This window comes from Lichenostomus cassidix, chromosome 5, assembly GCF_008360975.1.
Source record: "Lichenostomus cassidix isolate B80296 chromosome 5, HeHo_3.0, whole genome shotgun sequence".
NCBI lineage: Eukaryota > Metazoa > Chordata > Aves > Passeriformes > Meliphagidae > Lichenostomus > Lichenostomus cassidix.
Window position 1 is genome coordinate 34,569,406 of NC_139486.1, and position 17,054 is coordinate 34,586,459.

A 17,054-nucleotide genomic window follows, 5' to 3' on the forward strand; every position below is an offset into this window, starting at 1 on the left:
CTGGATGTGGAAGCTACTGGTCACCTGAGTACTGAGTATAAAACTTGTTCTATATCGCTTTCAGGACAACTATTGATTAATTCTTCCAAGTACCAGCCAATTGCCTCTGAAGTGTGTGCAGATATGCAGTTGCAAGATTTGTCAGAGCATATTTGATTTTTCACTCTTAAGTTAGCTTAGTAATTGAAAACAGTGCCTTTTGAGCATGGAAAGTTGACAAGAGTTTTATTTTGTACTAAAGCATGGACAACTGAAGTTGCATACCCTCTTTAACTGGTCCGTTGTGTCACATATCCTGAAAAGTCTTCTCTTTACAAATCTTCAGAGTGAAATCAGGCACTCTTCATGGTATTTCTGTTTGCTTTAGTCCAAGTTAATAGTCTGTTGCATGTATAGTTTGGTCATTACCTGTTCAGTGCAGGTAGCAATCTAATGTACCAAATTTTGCTTACACACATGTATTTACCCTGTCTTATCCTGTAGCTTACTTTTGTAGAGAAGAATTGTGTGCCTTTCTGTGCAGCTCAGCATTTTCTGTTCTTTTCAGTGATGGTAGCTATGGATATGTTTGTATTTCAGTTAATATTTGGGCTGTTTTCTTAATTTTTTTCCCCCTCAACAGTAATCTGGAATCCTTCTTGTACGGCCTGCATGCCCTGTTTAAGGGTGATTTCCGTATATCTTCAATTAGAGATGAATGGATCTTTGCTGATATGGAATTGCTGAGGAAAGTAGTGGTTCCTGGAATACGAATGTCACTGAAGCTACATCAGGTGAGAGATTACACAGAAAGATGTGTCCAGTTTTTTATTTCTGTGCATTTGTTCTTTTAAAAATAAGTGGCTGGGAGAGACAAAAAGCAGGATGAGAATAAAAGGAGTGTGATAGAAATTGATAACTGGAAACAAGGGAGTATCATGTCTTGTCCTTTGATTTATTATAGCTTTTGTGGAAGGTGATACAGAGGAAAAGGGAATGCCATTTATGCTCAGAGCTTGAGAATTACATTAACTGTAGATCAGAGAACATGTCAAGTCCTGTTTCATACCTATCTAGAGATTTCCCATATGAACAGCTTCTCTGATATTTTCTCTCTCTCTTCCCTCCCCACACATATATAATGGCTTAAAAGGTTATGCATTCAAAGCTGCACAATCCTCTCCTCCAGTTGGAGTTGTTTTTCTAGTTCTTTTTACTTTGAAGTGTTGTAATGACAGGTTTCAGGTGAAAAATGAGAAGGTGGCTTTTCAGTAAGCAGAAATTAGAGTTTGTCTTTGTTCATCTTCACCTGCACTTCACTACAATCTCAAATTCTGTCTAGTGCATGTATTAACTCTGCAAGTAGAAGAAAACATGTATTTAGCGATAAGCACTCTGTAAAGGGGAAAAGTGTTGGTACTCTAAAAGAATAAGTTGCTTGAGAGTCATAGTAAGAAAACAAATCTTAGTTGCACTTTTAAAATAATTATTCAAGTTTCTTATTTTGCCTTCATTGCAGAGTCTGGAGTCCCCTAAAACTAGCAGTGATTGAATTAACTTCTTCATGTAGTACCAACTGTGAATTTAGCAGAATGTGTGTGTTAGGAGTACATGTAACAAAGCAGAATAATTACAAAATCATTGAACTCAGTAGAAGGACCACTTTAACAACTTGAGTGTTCTCAGAGGTTTATTGTGCAGAGTGGGCTTGATTGCAGTCAGAGAATGAAAAGTGAGAAAAGCACAGCTCACACAAACAATAAAAAACCCAGAAGTTCTGAACATTATTGTATTCATCTATGAAAGGTGATTTTATTCACTTGTGGTGCATGAACATACCCAAGCTTCAGTCAGTGTTGGAAATTTAGCTATTAACTACAATCCTTTTTTAATCACGAAATAATGTCACCCAATATTGAATTGAGCTTGCAGATTTTGTGTTTCTATTTGACTGGCAGTAATGTAAGCTGTCTTGGTAGTATCTGATGCTGAAAGACTTTGTCATCAAGTATTAATGTGAACTTTTTAATAGTAAATATTGTTTTTATTCTTCTTGTTATTTTCATATAGTGCAGTCTCAGTGAATAATCAGTGCTTTACTTAAGTGTGTTTACAGTTGGAGGCTTGTGAATAAGAAGAGAAGCTAAAACTAAAAGGCTTCTGTAAATAGTATAGATAGATATAAATCTGCACTAAAATTGACATAGAAATTTATTTGAATCAGTGATAAGCAGGTCCTTCCAATCATTTTGGTTTTACGTTAAAAGAGGCAAATACAAACCGAACTAATCTGTTATAAAAGAGTTTATCTTTAACAATGTTCTAAAGCAAGTATTTGATAATTTTGATGTCTGGCTTTGTGTAACGCACTGATCATTTTAAGAGTTTGAGGTGTGAAATGTTTGGTTTTTATATGTAGTTACACCTGAAATTTTACTCATACCCTGTTGAACATGTATTACTGGAAACAGGATCACTTCACTTCTCCAGATGAATATGATGATCCTTCTGTCCTTTATGAAGCTATAACAACCCATGAAGAAAATCTAGTTATAGCACATGAAGGGGACCCTGCTTGGCGGAGTGCAGTCCTTTCCAATTCTCCGTCCCTTCTTGCTCTGCGTCACGTGATGGATGATGGCACCAATGAATATAAAATCATTATGCTCAATAAGCGCTATCTCAGTTTCAGGGTTATTAAGGTAAGTGCGAACATTTCATGATGTGACAGCAAGTTGTGGTGTGTTTTAATAACTGTATCAAACTGATATATCAGTATATCAATAACTGTATCAAACTGTTGCTGCAACTCAAATCTTTACTGTTTTGTTATTAGTAGACCTGGTTCTTCTCATACAGTGCAAGTATTGTATCAGAAAATTAGTTCCTTTTCTCTTAAAATGTTACTTCTCATCGAATTCTTAGACTTGCTTAATCTTCACTGTTGCACCCTGCGTCCCTAAATTCAGCCTGTTGAAGAACTGCATATGAATGCTTGCAGTTCTGCAGTGCAATACTGCATATGCTCACAAAGGCTTTGGTGTAACACGGCAGTCACCACATGTTCTCATTACTTCACTTTCTCACACAGCCTCTCTGTTTGGCTTTTGCAGGTGAATAAGGAGTGTGTGCGTGGCCTGTGGGCAGGACAACAGCAGGAGCTTGTGTTCCTGCGTAATCGTAATCCAGAAAGAGGAAGTATTCAAAATGCTAAACAAGCTCTGAGGAACATGATCAACTCCTCTTGTGACCAGCCAATTGGATACCCAATCTATGTCTCACCTTTGACTACTTCCTATTCAGATAGTCATGAACAGCTAAAGGACATTCTTGGGGGAGCCATCAGCTTAGGAAACATCAGAAACTTCATAGTGTCTACATGGCACAGGTGAGCTGAGGAAAGGAGTTCTCAGTATGTGTTCATGCCTTCATATTGCATTAACTAGTCTTGTACAGGTCCAATACAGCAGAATTTATAATATTCAGTCACATAAAAGAAAATAAATCTTGACTTTTATTTTGGGCACGTCAGTAACGTATGGCAGCTGCTTTGGTACAGGATTAATCTCCAAGGCTGAGTAATACACCACAGACCATGTAAATGAGAGCTCAGAGGAAAGAGGACAAAGTCTAGATGCAGAAACTGCAACTTCAGATCTAATGTTAGGTCTGATAATAAGAGACAATGCAACTTCTGTACTGTTTTTTCAGTACCATTGCTTTTGCAACCTATAATACCATTTTTACAGATTCAGGACTATTTGGTGGGGTTCCTGTCTGGCAAATACTTAGCATCAAAGTACCTATATTAATGTTGTTAGGGCATGTTCATGTGTAGTTATGCAAGCTTTAACTACTGCTGAAAATCTCACAAGTGCTTATATGTTATATAATTCTATGTTAGCACCAGAACAATTAACTGGAATGACCATAATGTAATCTTTTCTCTATGTGACCCCTGGGTAATCCAGTACAAACTCGTGCTGTACTGTGTTTTATAGGCCATGAGAACTTTTTCTGCAGTTCTGGCCCTTTATGACTGTGGCTCCAAAGGCAACAGTAGCAGCTGTGTGTGGCATTCAGAAATGTGTGTCCCAGTTCTTACTAGCTGCAGGAGCTGATGCCATAGTCTGATCAGTTCTGAGCTGTTCCGATAGTCATATTTATCTTAGACATCCGGAGCACATCAGAACAGAACGTGCTGCTTCACCCCAGAGTGCCAAAAATGCCACATTTACCTCAGTCTGTGGTGTTTGTCTCCTGTTGCTCTCTGCTTGTCCAACTTGATAGAGTAACAGAGGAAAGTATGACACAAAATCGTGTTTGAATCCAAGTTGAATATGCTTCAGGATTCTGGATCGTGGGACAAAAAAATTGGAAAGGAGTGCTCAGTGCATTTGAGTGTGACGAAGAGCAAAAAGTGGGAATTGAAGGGAGGAGGAAATGTGCTGTGGTTTTTGCCCTGTCTGAATGTTCAGTATGTGCTTCAAACAGTTGTGAGTGCGTTACTGAAGGTAACAGAAACCAAAAACATTAAAAATCCAGTAAACATTCTTTCCTTGCTAGTCTGTATAGACAAAGATTTTGCAGTATAACAGTAATACATTACTAGTGTATTGAGTAGCATAAGTTTTACTACAAAAACTTACTGTTCCAAAATAACCAGAATGTTCTATAAGCGTTTTAGAACTGGAATTATATCACTTTATTGTATTTCAGAGGTGGCATAATTTTAAAAAAGCTACCTTATATGAGCATTTCACTTGTCACAAATAACTGTTATTGAATAGCTGTCATGAAGAAAATTGCAGTCTCTTAGAAAGCAGTGTTTATATTTGCAAAGCTTATTCTGAGAAAATGAAGTCATGTTTTAACTGATTATAGGAAATGCTGTGGAACATGCTGAGTAAAGCCTTTTGCTTGTCATGAAGCATTTCTTAGAATCCTAATGATTAGAAGTCCTGACTTAATGTATCAATTGCATTATGTTTTCAGACTAAGGAAAGGCTGTGGAGCTGGCTGCAATAGTGGTGGAAATATTGAAGATTCAGATGCTGGAGGCGGAGCTTCTTGCACAAGTAACAATGCAACTATCAATGAGTCGCAGAGCAGCATGTCCCAAGGAGGAGGGAATGCAACTACAGGGCAGGGACCTGGAGCAGTACAGCACCCTCCTGTTGCAGCTCATCCCACAACTTTTCCTGCAGCTCATCCACCAACTCATCCTTCCACTCTGGGTAAAGTTAAAGCAAAGAAACAGCTTCATACGAGTTCAATCCTATAGCCAGAACTGGCCTTTCAGCTCTTTGGCCTAAGTTAAAAGAAAAAGCAAACAAAAGTGATGTGATTTTGTGGCGTGTTAAAAGCTGCTGGATTCATCTCAAGCTACAGTACTGGTTTTTGCAATGCTAGATTGCCAAACAGATCTAATAAGTAGGGGTATAGTTGTGCTGACAAAATGGGTCAAATAACTTTTTGTAACTGGTCTGTAGACTGGGTCCTTTCGCTTCTCTTGTATTATGTGCAAATGCTGAACTCATCATTTTTTGGGAACGTTCATAGTTCTTATTTATATAGTGAAACAAATTCTCTTATTTGCATAGTATTCTAGCTGAATCTATCCAAGGGTCCATAGTAATCTGTAGTTGAGGAGGTGAAAAACACTACAGCTGAAAAAAAGTCTTTCAAACGCTGCCTTTACTCACAAAGAAAATATACATGTATGTTGTTGAATGAACATAATTAGATCTATCAGCTGAAGAGAGGTATCTGCAAATATTGAGCATAGGAAAAGCAATTATATAAATGCTCATGAACTGCAACTTCTGTTTTTAACTTTATTAAATTCTGAACTTGTTTTAAAACAGCTTTTGTTCTAACAAATTGTCTGACCCAAACTTTGAATGTGTAGTCAAACATATTAAGAAAGAATAGTCAGTGTTTTGAAATACGGGCATCTGTACCTGCCTTATTGCCTTGAGTATGGTAAACTGAAGGGTTAGTTGTTAAGGAAGAAATTATTAATGCAGAAAGTACATTAAAACAAGCATTTTTCAAGGTACTTGTTTGACAGGGTCTGCGAATTGAACAGAATATGATAAGATAAATGGAATGTATTGAAATGTTCTGCTATGCGGCAGAGATCTTGTACAGTACATCTGTTTTGGGTGATGTTGATTAGACCAATCAGTTCTGTATATTTATGCACTTAAAGCATTTGTGTTTTGGCAATCTGTTGTGTGTGGGAGGCTTTATCAAACTTTCCTGATTCTGTATCTTTTACTTTTAGGCACCAGTCACAGCTCTCACTCTGTGCAGTCCAGCCTTGTCAGACATTCCCCTGCCCGTGCCTCAGTCGCTAGCCATTCATCCTATTGCTATGGCAGTCGTCATTCATCTCTTCGCACATCCACGACAGGCTTTGTGCCTTGCCGGCGCTCTTCCACTAGTCAGATATCCCTTCGTAACCTCCCATCATCCATCCAGTCCCGCCTCTCTATGGTCAACCAAATGGAACCTACTGGCCAGACTGGGGTCAGCGTGCAGCATGGACTGCCCTCTTCTAGCAGCTCCAGCCAAAGCATCCCAGCCTGTAAACAGCATGCCCTTGTGGGCTTTCTAGGGACTGAAGGAGGGAGTAATGCTGCTGAAACTCAGTCAGGTGGCAATGCAAGCCCTGCAAATCAAATGCAAGCCAAAAAGGATGACGTTATTTACAGAATCCAGGTGAATAGCCTAGAAGAACAAGTTAACCTATGTTTCCATGTGCTTTTATTAGTTGTTCCTTTGTATGTTGTTGAAATCACTACTTATAAATACATATTCTGGAATATCTGGTATACACTTTCTGTGCAGTTATGTTTGGACAACTAATGTAAAGACAAGGTTTTTTGGAAAGCAGCCTTCCTGCATGCCCCTTGTTTACATTATTTTTATGTTTTGCTGTAGTGCCGCTCTGAGAGCGTCATTGGAACTCAGTTCCACTTCATACTTAGTTTACCTTTTATACATTACAGCAGGTAAAGCTAAACAGCTTCATTTGCAGGGTAGAAAACTTTTTTCTTTGAAGCCTGGTAGACTTTCTACAAAAGTGGGTGTGAAAATACTTGCTTTCACTTCCACATGTATTTCTTCTTTGGTTATATCCACTTCAGGGTTTACTGAACAGCAAGCAGTACATTATTGACTACGTTAATCATGGCAACCTTACTTGTTTTGTGAAAATCCAGGAATCTGTATTCTTGCTTTCTTAGTTTTTATTAGCTCTACATAAATGTCTTTGGCATTATACTAGTGGGAAACTTCAAGAATTGTATTTAAGAGGTTATATCATAATGAACATGATTTCATTGCTGATACCACGTCATTTTAGAGTAATCCTTAGTAAATTGCATCATAGTGAGCTAAGTTATTTTTTCAGGTCCGTGCTAAGTAGCTTTCGTTTGCAGGCAAGGGCCCTTTTATGAAGCTGCTTACTAATCCTCTGTGTGAGGAGGATAAAATGGACATATGCCCTTGGATAGTGAACATTATGGAGTTTTCTCTGTCCTTAAATAGGAAGAAGTTTTCAGGAGTTTTCTCCTGCTTGCCCTGTGGAAAGGCCAGTTTACTTCAAAACACGGGGTGGGTCTCAACTAACCACGCTAGTAGATAAATACTACTTCTGCCTAACAATGAATTCTCCAAGACCATGTTTCTTAAGATACTCTGTAAGAAGTAATGAGCCGATTTTAACAGCTCGTCATCACTTAACTTTTCCCTGCTACTAGACTGTGTTCTGCCAATGCTTATGTTGTGCCAGCTCCCCAGCCCTGCTATGAGCCAGTATAACTGAAAGAAGTGGAGAAGGATACCAGAGCTGTTGCTTCAGTGAGCTGACATATTGTCAGCTGTTTCTGAAACCACAGCATCATTTCCAAATTCAGTGCTGTTTGGGCTTGGAGAGCCTGGAGCTTGAGTTTCCAACCTTGAAATTGGTCAGAAATCAATTTCAGTGGGTTGTTTTTTTTAATTTTTGAAACTGAAATTTTCGGTTTCAGTCAATTATCTGGAATTATGCGAAAAGTTACAGTTTATCTGTTTCTTTTAAATTTTGGCTGAACTAACAGTCAAAACTCAATTCCTACTTTTAGTTAATGGATCCCAGTCAAGTACTGGAAGGGATCAACGTGTCAAAAAGGAAAGAGCTGCAGTGGCCAGATGAGGTGATACGGCTAAAAGCTGGAAGAAACAGCTGGAAAGACTGGAGTCCTCAGGAAGGCATGGAAGGCCATGTAAGTTTTGCGTAGAAGTTGACAAGCTAACCTTAAAAAAAGGCAGTGTCTTGATTCTGTGGCAGTCTGCCTATATGTTAATGCCAAAGATTGATGTAGTAGTTAAGTTAGATCAGCAGCTGTCCCCAAAGTCACCGTTGCTGGAAGAGCAGGTCTAGAATCCTAGTTTGAAGCAGAGGGATATTTCTGCAACTCTCCATAAAAGATGTGGGATGATGTTTCAAATGTTGTCAGCCACCTCTCCTTTCTTGCCTTCTTTCAGCTCTTGTCATTCTCTCAGCCATTGCACTCATTCATCCAGCCTTCATTTTCCTTTCTTTAAACTGTCAATCCCTGAACAAATAAGGAAGATCAATTTACTAACAAGTCCTTAATTGAAAGATTAACAGTATTTGGTTTTAAATTATTGTAATCAAAATTGAACCAAATAAGATTGTCTATAGATGTCTCTATTATATAATAGATACATGATAGGTGTTTCCTTTCTTTTAATAAGGAAGTCTGTTCTAACTAAAACTTGTGAAAGCCTGTGACTTGAAATTCGTCTTTTTTCCCTGGGGATGTTACATCTGTGTTTTACAAAAATTTGCTGTATTGGATAGAAAACTTATCTCCCAATTTAAGCTCTTTTTATGACCAAAAAAATCCAGTGTGCCCTTTGAAGTTTTTTGGTTTTTACTGAAGTGTACAGTTTTTTTTAAGATCTTGATGTCTATAGTAATGCTCCAGTATTCTTTCAGTGATAGAGGAGAGAGTCACTGACACTGTCTGCATTGGTTCATCAATACAACTGTATTTTCATTTTGAATAGATCAGTTTTTGAGAAGTTTCTTTGACTACTTACCTCAGTTGGAGTGATTACACATTGCGTTTAGGGATAGGTTTTGCCATTTGAAAGCCCACGTTACTGAGGATTTATGTGCAAACTTCAGGTAAGAAATGGAGATGCACCAGTATCCCAGTATATGCTGAATCTACGTTGCTGTTACATGTACACGAAGAAAGGGCCCTGGAAACACAATTATTAATGAAAGGAATCTGTCAGAATTGACAGTCCACTCTTAAGATAGTAGGGTTACACTGTAGGTAACACCTGTGAGTAGAATGCTGTTGTAAGCATTCAGTTATGTTGGGTTTAGATATACTGTTGCAGACCAGAAATGTTGTAAAGATGGTGAATGTAAAGGGTTATATTGAAACATGTCCTCTTGCCTGGTATCACTGGACAGTTTTTTTCAGGACTTCGTGAGTTTTTCAGTTGTAGCACACTGACATGTACAGTGATTGATGCTATAGAAAGATTAAAACAAGAGGATTTAAAGGTCAGGGTAAGCTGCTGTTCCGAATGCTTCTCATCTCTTTTTGGTACAGCATACTTTTTTTTTTTAGAAGAGCATCTTCTAACCTAACACGAAAGGGGGAAAGCACCAGATTATCCTGTGTGTGGTTAGGAGGAATGGATTTGACTTGATTACATAGTTTGTACTGCCTGCTTCTGCTGCTTGTGGTTAAACATATTAGTACCAGTAAAGCTCTTAGGACAGTCTTCCCTTTCTGATCCCATGGCTGCGGTCCTTTCTGCAAATAGGCAGAAATGATTCTTACCTGCTGACTTGATGCTCATCAAGCAGTTTACTTTATGTCTGCTCTCAGTATGAAGTTCAGCACTCAATGGTTTAAAACTTTGCTACTTTGCTACTTTGCCATGCTTCCCTGGCTAAAATGCTCTCCCTGTATCTATGCAGCATAGATCTCATGCAGTGAGCAAAGCTAAATGTCCTTCACCCAGTGTTAGAGAAGTTGTCAGCTGGGTATAGTGAAGATTAAGTGAGTCTCTTGGATTTGATATTGAAAGATACAGGTCACTTGGGGTTATGTCATTTTTTTCCCTTTATGTCTTTATGACTTTTGAAAACTTTACTATCGTGGACTTAAAATTAGTTTTATTTGCTTTTTGACTTACTTTGTCTTGAATTAAGCATTCTTTTCTCACAATTGGAAAATTTGATATAATTCTATTTCTATGAAGCTGATGATACTTAGACCCATGTTAGTGGAGCATCCTTATGGTTCCTTTGGGGCGCCCAGAAGTTAAGGGTGTATCTTTATGGAGGCAGCTGAGCAGAGATATGCAAGGTCATACAAGGGCCTGTATGGAAAGGGGACCTTCTGGCAGTTGATATCAGACTTGGAAGCAGCAGATCAAAGTATCTGATTTCTGTAGATCCAAGGGAGTGTGGTGCAGTTATTTGTAGCACTGTTTCTCAACCCCTTCTTCTTTGTAATATTTTTAATTTTAAATTATCTTTGAAGAATTTAATTTAGAAGATCAATCTTGAATTCACAGTGCATTGGGAACAAAATTAGGGCAAGGGCTTTAGCTTAGAAAATACAGTAGTTTACACCTGACTCCTGATAAACTGCAGTTCTGTGCTGCACAACACTGAGGTATTTTAAGACTATTACAATTTGAACATCAAAATATCCTGCATCTCTATGTGTGCACTTTTTTCAGCTGTTACTTGCTTTGGATGAACTGTTTGGTTCTGGTTTGGGTTGAGTTGTTTGTTCCTACTGAAATCTAAATCAGACTGGTTGCTCTCAGGTAAGGTGGCTGTTCTCTTAGTTGGACTCCATGATCTTAGAGGTCTTTTATGACCTAAATGGTTGTGAAAGATCTGAATATGATTTTAAGCTGCAGATCTTCAGCAAGAGGTCAATCTGCAGCTTATCTGTGGGTATGTTGTCACTGAAAAATGAGCAACTAAGTCAGTATAGCACCTATATTTTTGCTCCTTTGGCCCTCTAAGGGTCTTGAATTATCAGCCACAACTGTGATATGACAGCTCTCCCTATGGAGGTTACATTTTATTATACTTTGTTGTTTTTTTTTTCCCCCAGGTGATTCACCGCTGGGTGCCTTGCAGCAGAGATCCAAGTAGTCGGTCACATATAGATAAAACCATCCTCCTGGTTCAAATTGAAGATAAATATGTTGCTGTCGTTGAAACTGGAGTCCTTGAACTTGGGGCTGAAGTGTAAATCTCTTTGAGACTGAAACTTCCCCTTCTCCAATGGTTCAGAAGAGAGAAGGGTCCAGGAGAAGCAGCTCCCAGGACATGAAACTTTGGTCCGGTTGTAGGAAAGGACTTGAAACACAGATTTGTCTAAGTCCCTTCCCCCAAATAAACAAGTGTAAGAAAATTTTTTAAGTTGTTAGCTGCTGAAGAAACACTTGCATGAAGGATAGATTTGTTGAGACATATCTTTTTGTTTATAAATTTTGTTATGCATTGCATAATGCTTTAAATCAACAAACTTTTCAGTTCTAAGATCAGAGCACCTCATATTTTTCTAATTGTTTTGCCAAAAATTGCCATGTCTTGTCACAGAGTGCGTGGAATTCATCCACCTTATTTTAAGAAATTGACTACAAACCTTCAGTTTGGTGAAACAGTGTAAGGGTTTCAGGTGTGGCAAGAAGAGACTGAACAGATGTATAGATTCTTATTCCTTATGAGCTAAACATTAATGAGAACTGCACTAATTTTTTTACAGCAATGCACTAAAAACAACCCTGAGATTGCTGAGAACATTTATTTATATATAAAAATATAAGTATATAAAATACCATTATTTAAATTGCCTTTGGGATTAATCCCCTCCCTCTCCATATACATGTTGATGGTAAGGGCTGTGCCATGGGTTTGGTTCTATGTTCTGTATTTCGTACAAGTGCATTTGCTGCATCCTCTTCACAATAAATGGTAAAATAACAAATGTGTAGAAAAGCACCTGAGTATCCCTGTACTACATCAGACTTTATTGTGGTGGCAGTGGTACCTCAAGCCTGTACAACACATCTAGCTTTAAAGCGGGCCCCAGTATGACTTTCCATCTGTCCTCCCTTCACTAATCATAGCTACTTTGCTTCTTTACACCCAGAGCTGGCTGTGTTGTTTCATTGGCTCTTCTCTGGCAGACACAGTGGTTTTAGTTTTGTAGTGGGAGGTGCAGGTCCATGATTATTTCACAGATGCTTGAAGGTATTTTTTTATTCTATCCAATTTAAAAAGAAAAAACAGCAACAACAAAACTCCCCAAACAAAAGAAAGAACCCAACAAAACTTGACTTCTACTTTTAAAGATCTTTTATAGAAGGCACAGCCCAAAACTTGTATCACTTTTACCACCTTGCCTTTTCTTTCCCTTTAGTCTTCATTCTTTTCTATGACTTGAATTTTATTTTCTGTGATTATATATTCTATGTAAGTGTAATTTGAGTATTTATAACTGTGAAGTTGAATTATTCATGTGTTACATATCCTAGGTTTTATTGTATTTTTTTAAAAGTGTGTATTCAGGGAAACAAGTAACTCAGAACTATCATGGGAGTGTGAGAGGGAAACTGGTTTGTTCTTGACTTGCAGTTCCTATGACTCACTTTTCTTAATCCGTAAGAAAAAAACTGTACCTGTTGTGATTGTTTCCTGTTTCTGACCTGTAATTATATAGGACTCTGTGGGGAAATTGCATACAGTTCTAGCTTTTGGGAGCAGCCATCTTATTTCCAGTCACCTCCACTTCTTTATATGTATTATAACCAGAAGAAACTTCTGATATACCACAGAGGTTATTGTAATTAATTCTCTGACATCAGAGAAACATTGTCCATTACATACCTAATGTAAGAGTGAAATTATTATATGGGATAAGGAAAAAAAAAGGAAGAAAAAGGAAGAAACAGCTACCTAAGAAACACTGGTATTGCCGCTCAAGTCACAGTATACCATCTAGCCATGAATGGGTAAGTCTGTGTGCTTGGTAGCTACTCAATTCCAGTTACTGTTCCCAGTGAATGATACTGAGATCTTGCTTGCATCACATACTATGCAAACTTGTCCTCAAAATGCTGTGCATCTTACAGTTGCATATTACTATTCGGTTTATTTCTATGCAGGCCTATTTAACCGTTGTATAAATGCACAGTTCTGGATCTGTCACCCTTAAAGCTATGTAGAACAGCAAAATTGTTTATCATATGTACCCATTATAGAGTAGTTGAATTCATTTCCTACATATGTGAAAATATAGTACAGTACATGAAAATTCTGTAACAGTCTGGTAATGCTGCTAGGAGGAATGAAGAAAATGTGTATGTTTTGAATTGAAGGTATTTTAGTTAAGGTTTTATTCTATGTCTTTCAGGTAAATACTCCTTTAATTAATTAACCCTCTGGGTTTTCTGTATCACTAGGAACATTGCTTCATTTTGAAGGGAGAGGTTTGTTTGAAAATAAGTCCCCATTTGACAATAGCTGCACAGGGATTTGTTGGGGTTTTTTTTCCCTCGGACTGAAACCTTGAGGTAAACAAATGACTGAATACCAAAATACATAGTTAAGGGGTTTTTTTTGCTTTTGTTTTGGTTTCTTTTAAACTTGACTGAAACAACTTTCAGTATGTTAACCCTGACTCAACAATCTCTCACTCTTTTTGGGGCAATGTAAGGACAATGTCCATTGCTGGTAATAGGCATGATAGGAATTATTGGCTTGTTGACATGGAAATTATAGAGCCTATGTGTATCTGCCTGGAAGTAGATAGGCGAACAGCAGACACGGCAAAGAGAGAGACACTTTTTTTTAGGGGACAAAGAGAATTTGTGAATATTTCTATTTTTCATAAATTATAAGGCTTTTGGTGTGCTGTCTTCAGGAGATGGAGTTTAATGTGGCCAGCTAACAGGTTACCACTTCCTTTCAGATACTCAGCTAACATCTGTTGTGAAGCTATTCACACAGTGCTCATACCTATTCCAGATCTGCTCAACAGAAGTCACCTAGTTGAAATTTCACTCTTCCATGAGGCTTTAGAAAATTAACTCTAAATTTTTTCCTGAACTTATTAAGATTCATATATGATTGTATGTCGGTTTGTACTGAGTTTGTCTTTAGTTTTCAGTGTGCAGTGTGACAAAAATGTTAGTTTTCTTCTAACTCAGAATCACACAGAACTAACTAGGTTGGAAAAGACCTTTGAGATCAGAGTCTAACCTATGACCTAACACCCCCTTCTCAACTAGACCATGGTACTAAGTGCATCGTTCAGTCTTTCCTTGAGCACCCCCAGGGTTGGTGACTGCACTACTTCCCTGGGCAACCCATTCCAATGCCCAGTCACTCTATGTGAAGAACATTTTCCTAATGTCCAGCCTAAACTTCTCCTGGCACAGCTTGATGCTGTGTCTTCTCGTCCTGTCACTGGTTGCCTGGGAGAAGAGGCTGACCCCCACCTGACTACATCCTCCTTCCAGGGAATTGTGGAGAATGGTAAGGTCACCCCCGAGTATCCTTTTCTCCAGGCTAAACACCCCCAGCTCCCTCAGCCTCCTCATAGGATTTGTGCCTCAGACTCTTCACCAGCCTTGTTCCCCTTCTCTGCACATGTTCAAGCATCTCAACATCCTTCCTAAGCTAAGGGGCCCAGAACAGGACACAGCACTCAAGGTGCAGCCTCACCAGTGCTGAGTACAGGGTAAGAATCACTGCCCTGGTCCTGCTGGCTACACTGTTCTGATACAGGCCAGGATGCCATTGGCCTTCTTGGCCAAGTGTGCACACTCGCCCCAGGATAAATCTGTCTGTGGAAACCTCTGTTCTGGATGGAGATAATTTCATCTTTTATTTTCTTGGCCTATGTCTTGATGTGTAATATTTTTCTCCTGTTTTAATTATAGAAATTATGGGTATTTTCAAATTAGTCCTGTCAGTACAAATTGACCTTACCATAGAGCAGATTTTGTAGATCTTCCTAGACTTTCATGAAAACCCTTATAGATGATTGCTTGTGCTCTGTCCACTTGCTTTGTGATACTCTCTTGCGATAAGAACATTCCAGTTAAGTCCCACTGTTGCAGCTTCCAGGTGGATCCCAATCTATTTTCTTTCTCTCAGATTTCTTTGGAGGTGGTATCTATGTGCACATATGTAAGGACTTCTCCCTAAAACATTCAGTTGCAGAAAACATCTTGAAAACCCCACTAATCAGATTGTTTGTTAGTAAAAACAGCTACTACCTGATTTTTTGAAACCTCTTCCCATTTCACTTCTCTATGAAATATTTTAAAATATTTTGATTAAAACAAACAAAAGCCTAGAGCTGTGTATGTGACACCACTGATGACACCTGGACTCTGTGCTGCTTGCAGTGTATAGTACTAGTGATGGATTCTGGGGATCTCTCTCATGGTCCAGCAGATGTGAAATGGTTTCAGAGTTTAGGGAAGATGATAGTGATGATTATTTTTTGAGGTAATTCCATGTAGGCTGCATGGTCCTACAGCCGCTTTGTCTGGGACATCTGGCATATTTCTGAGTGGTGATGTCAGTTTTCTGGTCAGGAGTGCAGTTATCATTAGTCATTTATCATCCCACGTTCACCATGCCTTTGGGAATTGAAGAACTCTTTGAGAAGCCTGGATGACTGGTGAGGTGACAGATGAAGACTTGTGGCATAGGTTCATGCCTTTAGTAAGAGGCCATAAAGCTTTGTCTGGATTTGGACAAGGAGCAGGGAAGAGAGGCCTTATGATTGATTCAGCTTTCACTGATAATACACACACCACCATGCAACCTAGGAGTGTAGATAACAGACACTGCTTTAAAGATCTTTCTCAATTACAGAACTTTCCGTTCACAAAATGGAGCTGGATAAATTGCATTTCTTACCATTAACAATATTATTCAACTTGGATTTGGGGTTGTACCACCACAGGTTTTATGTACTTAATTTTATTAAGGAATTTTATACCTATTATATAGGCATCTATTCTTTTCTTGTCTGGCTTGCTATTTGATAATCTAATGCAGTACATTCAGTGGCGCTGGACTCTTTCAGAAATTATACTGGTAATTCCTGGTGCCTTAGTAAAAAAGTGGGTACATAAAACCTTGGTGGAAGGTAAAGCATGTGACTTGTTTCACCCCAGCATGATATGCATATTTCTAAAAAGGTGATTAAGATGGCTGCCCCAAAAGATTTTGGAAGTATACCTACATTGCTTGGTCACGAACATTTGAATATGAGCAATTTTTATGACTTCCGGTATGTACAGTTTGAATAGATAATCCCAGTACACTTAGGCAGCAACTTTGAAAAATGGCAATCAATAGCTGGATATGTAACTATTTACACAAAGGGCCCTCAAAGCTTGGCAATAGCTGCTGGTTAGGAAATGGAGAGAGAAGTAGAGCATAAACAAGAGAGGATGGCTTTGTTTTTTAATGGACAATGAAAATATATATTGCCTCTACCAGCAAACGGTTACCTTGCCAGGGATAGGGATATATGTACCTGCGTGTCTGTGAGTGTGTATGTGTCTGCGTGTGTTATTGGAAACAGCCTGTAAATATTGTAGCTGTTTAAAATGGAAAAGGCAGAGAGTTTTTTTGCAACATGTTGCAGCAAAAGGACAGTATTGACAGTGGAGAAACACTGAGAAATAAAAAAACCTTTTTTCACTTGTTGTCATTTATTGCACGATTACATTCTCATAAGATGTCCTCCTCACAAATTCCATGTAAGGACTTTTAAATTTACGCAAATCATCCTTTAATGAAAGATACGGTTGTTTAAAAATTCTCTTTTATAGGTATGCTAAGAATAACCTCAGCTATTCCTGTTTTCCTGCTAGCATCATCCCTGTTTTCATGCTTTTACGTAAGTGCCACATGCCCTCTCTTCTACAGTTAAAATATTTTGTCTCTGTTGAAGCATTTTCTCTATCAGTAATTTCCCTTC

At 38.4% G+C, this 17,054-nt stretch overlaps 1 protein-coding gene across 8 annotated transcripts in view; it reads left to right on the forward strand.

Annotated features, from left to right (window-relative positions):
• Positions 1–16,774, forward strand: part of PCNX1 (pecanex 1) — an 89,722-nt gene extending 72,948 nt beyond the window's left edge. For all 8 annotated transcript variants that reach the window (XM_085062206.1, XM_085062209.1, XM_085062210.1 and 5 more), the window contains 7 exons: positions 623–773; positions 2,451–2,681; positions 3,093–3,367; positions 4,975–5,216; positions 6,269–6,705; positions 8,112–8,252; positions 11,154–16,774. In XM_085062206.1, coding sequence (XP_084918332.1) covers positions 623–773; positions 2,451–2,681; positions 3,093–3,367; positions 4,975–5,216; positions 6,269–6,705; positions 8,112–8,252; positions 11,154–11,294 — 1,618 coding nt within the window. In that variant the 3' untranslated portion in view covers positions 11,295–16,774. The remainder of the gene's footprint in view (positions 1–622; positions 774–2,450; positions 2,682–3,092; positions 3,368–4,974; positions 5,217–6,268; positions 6,706–8,111; positions 8,253–11,153) is intronic.
• The last annotated feature ends 280 nt before the right edge of the window (positions 16,775–17,054 follow it).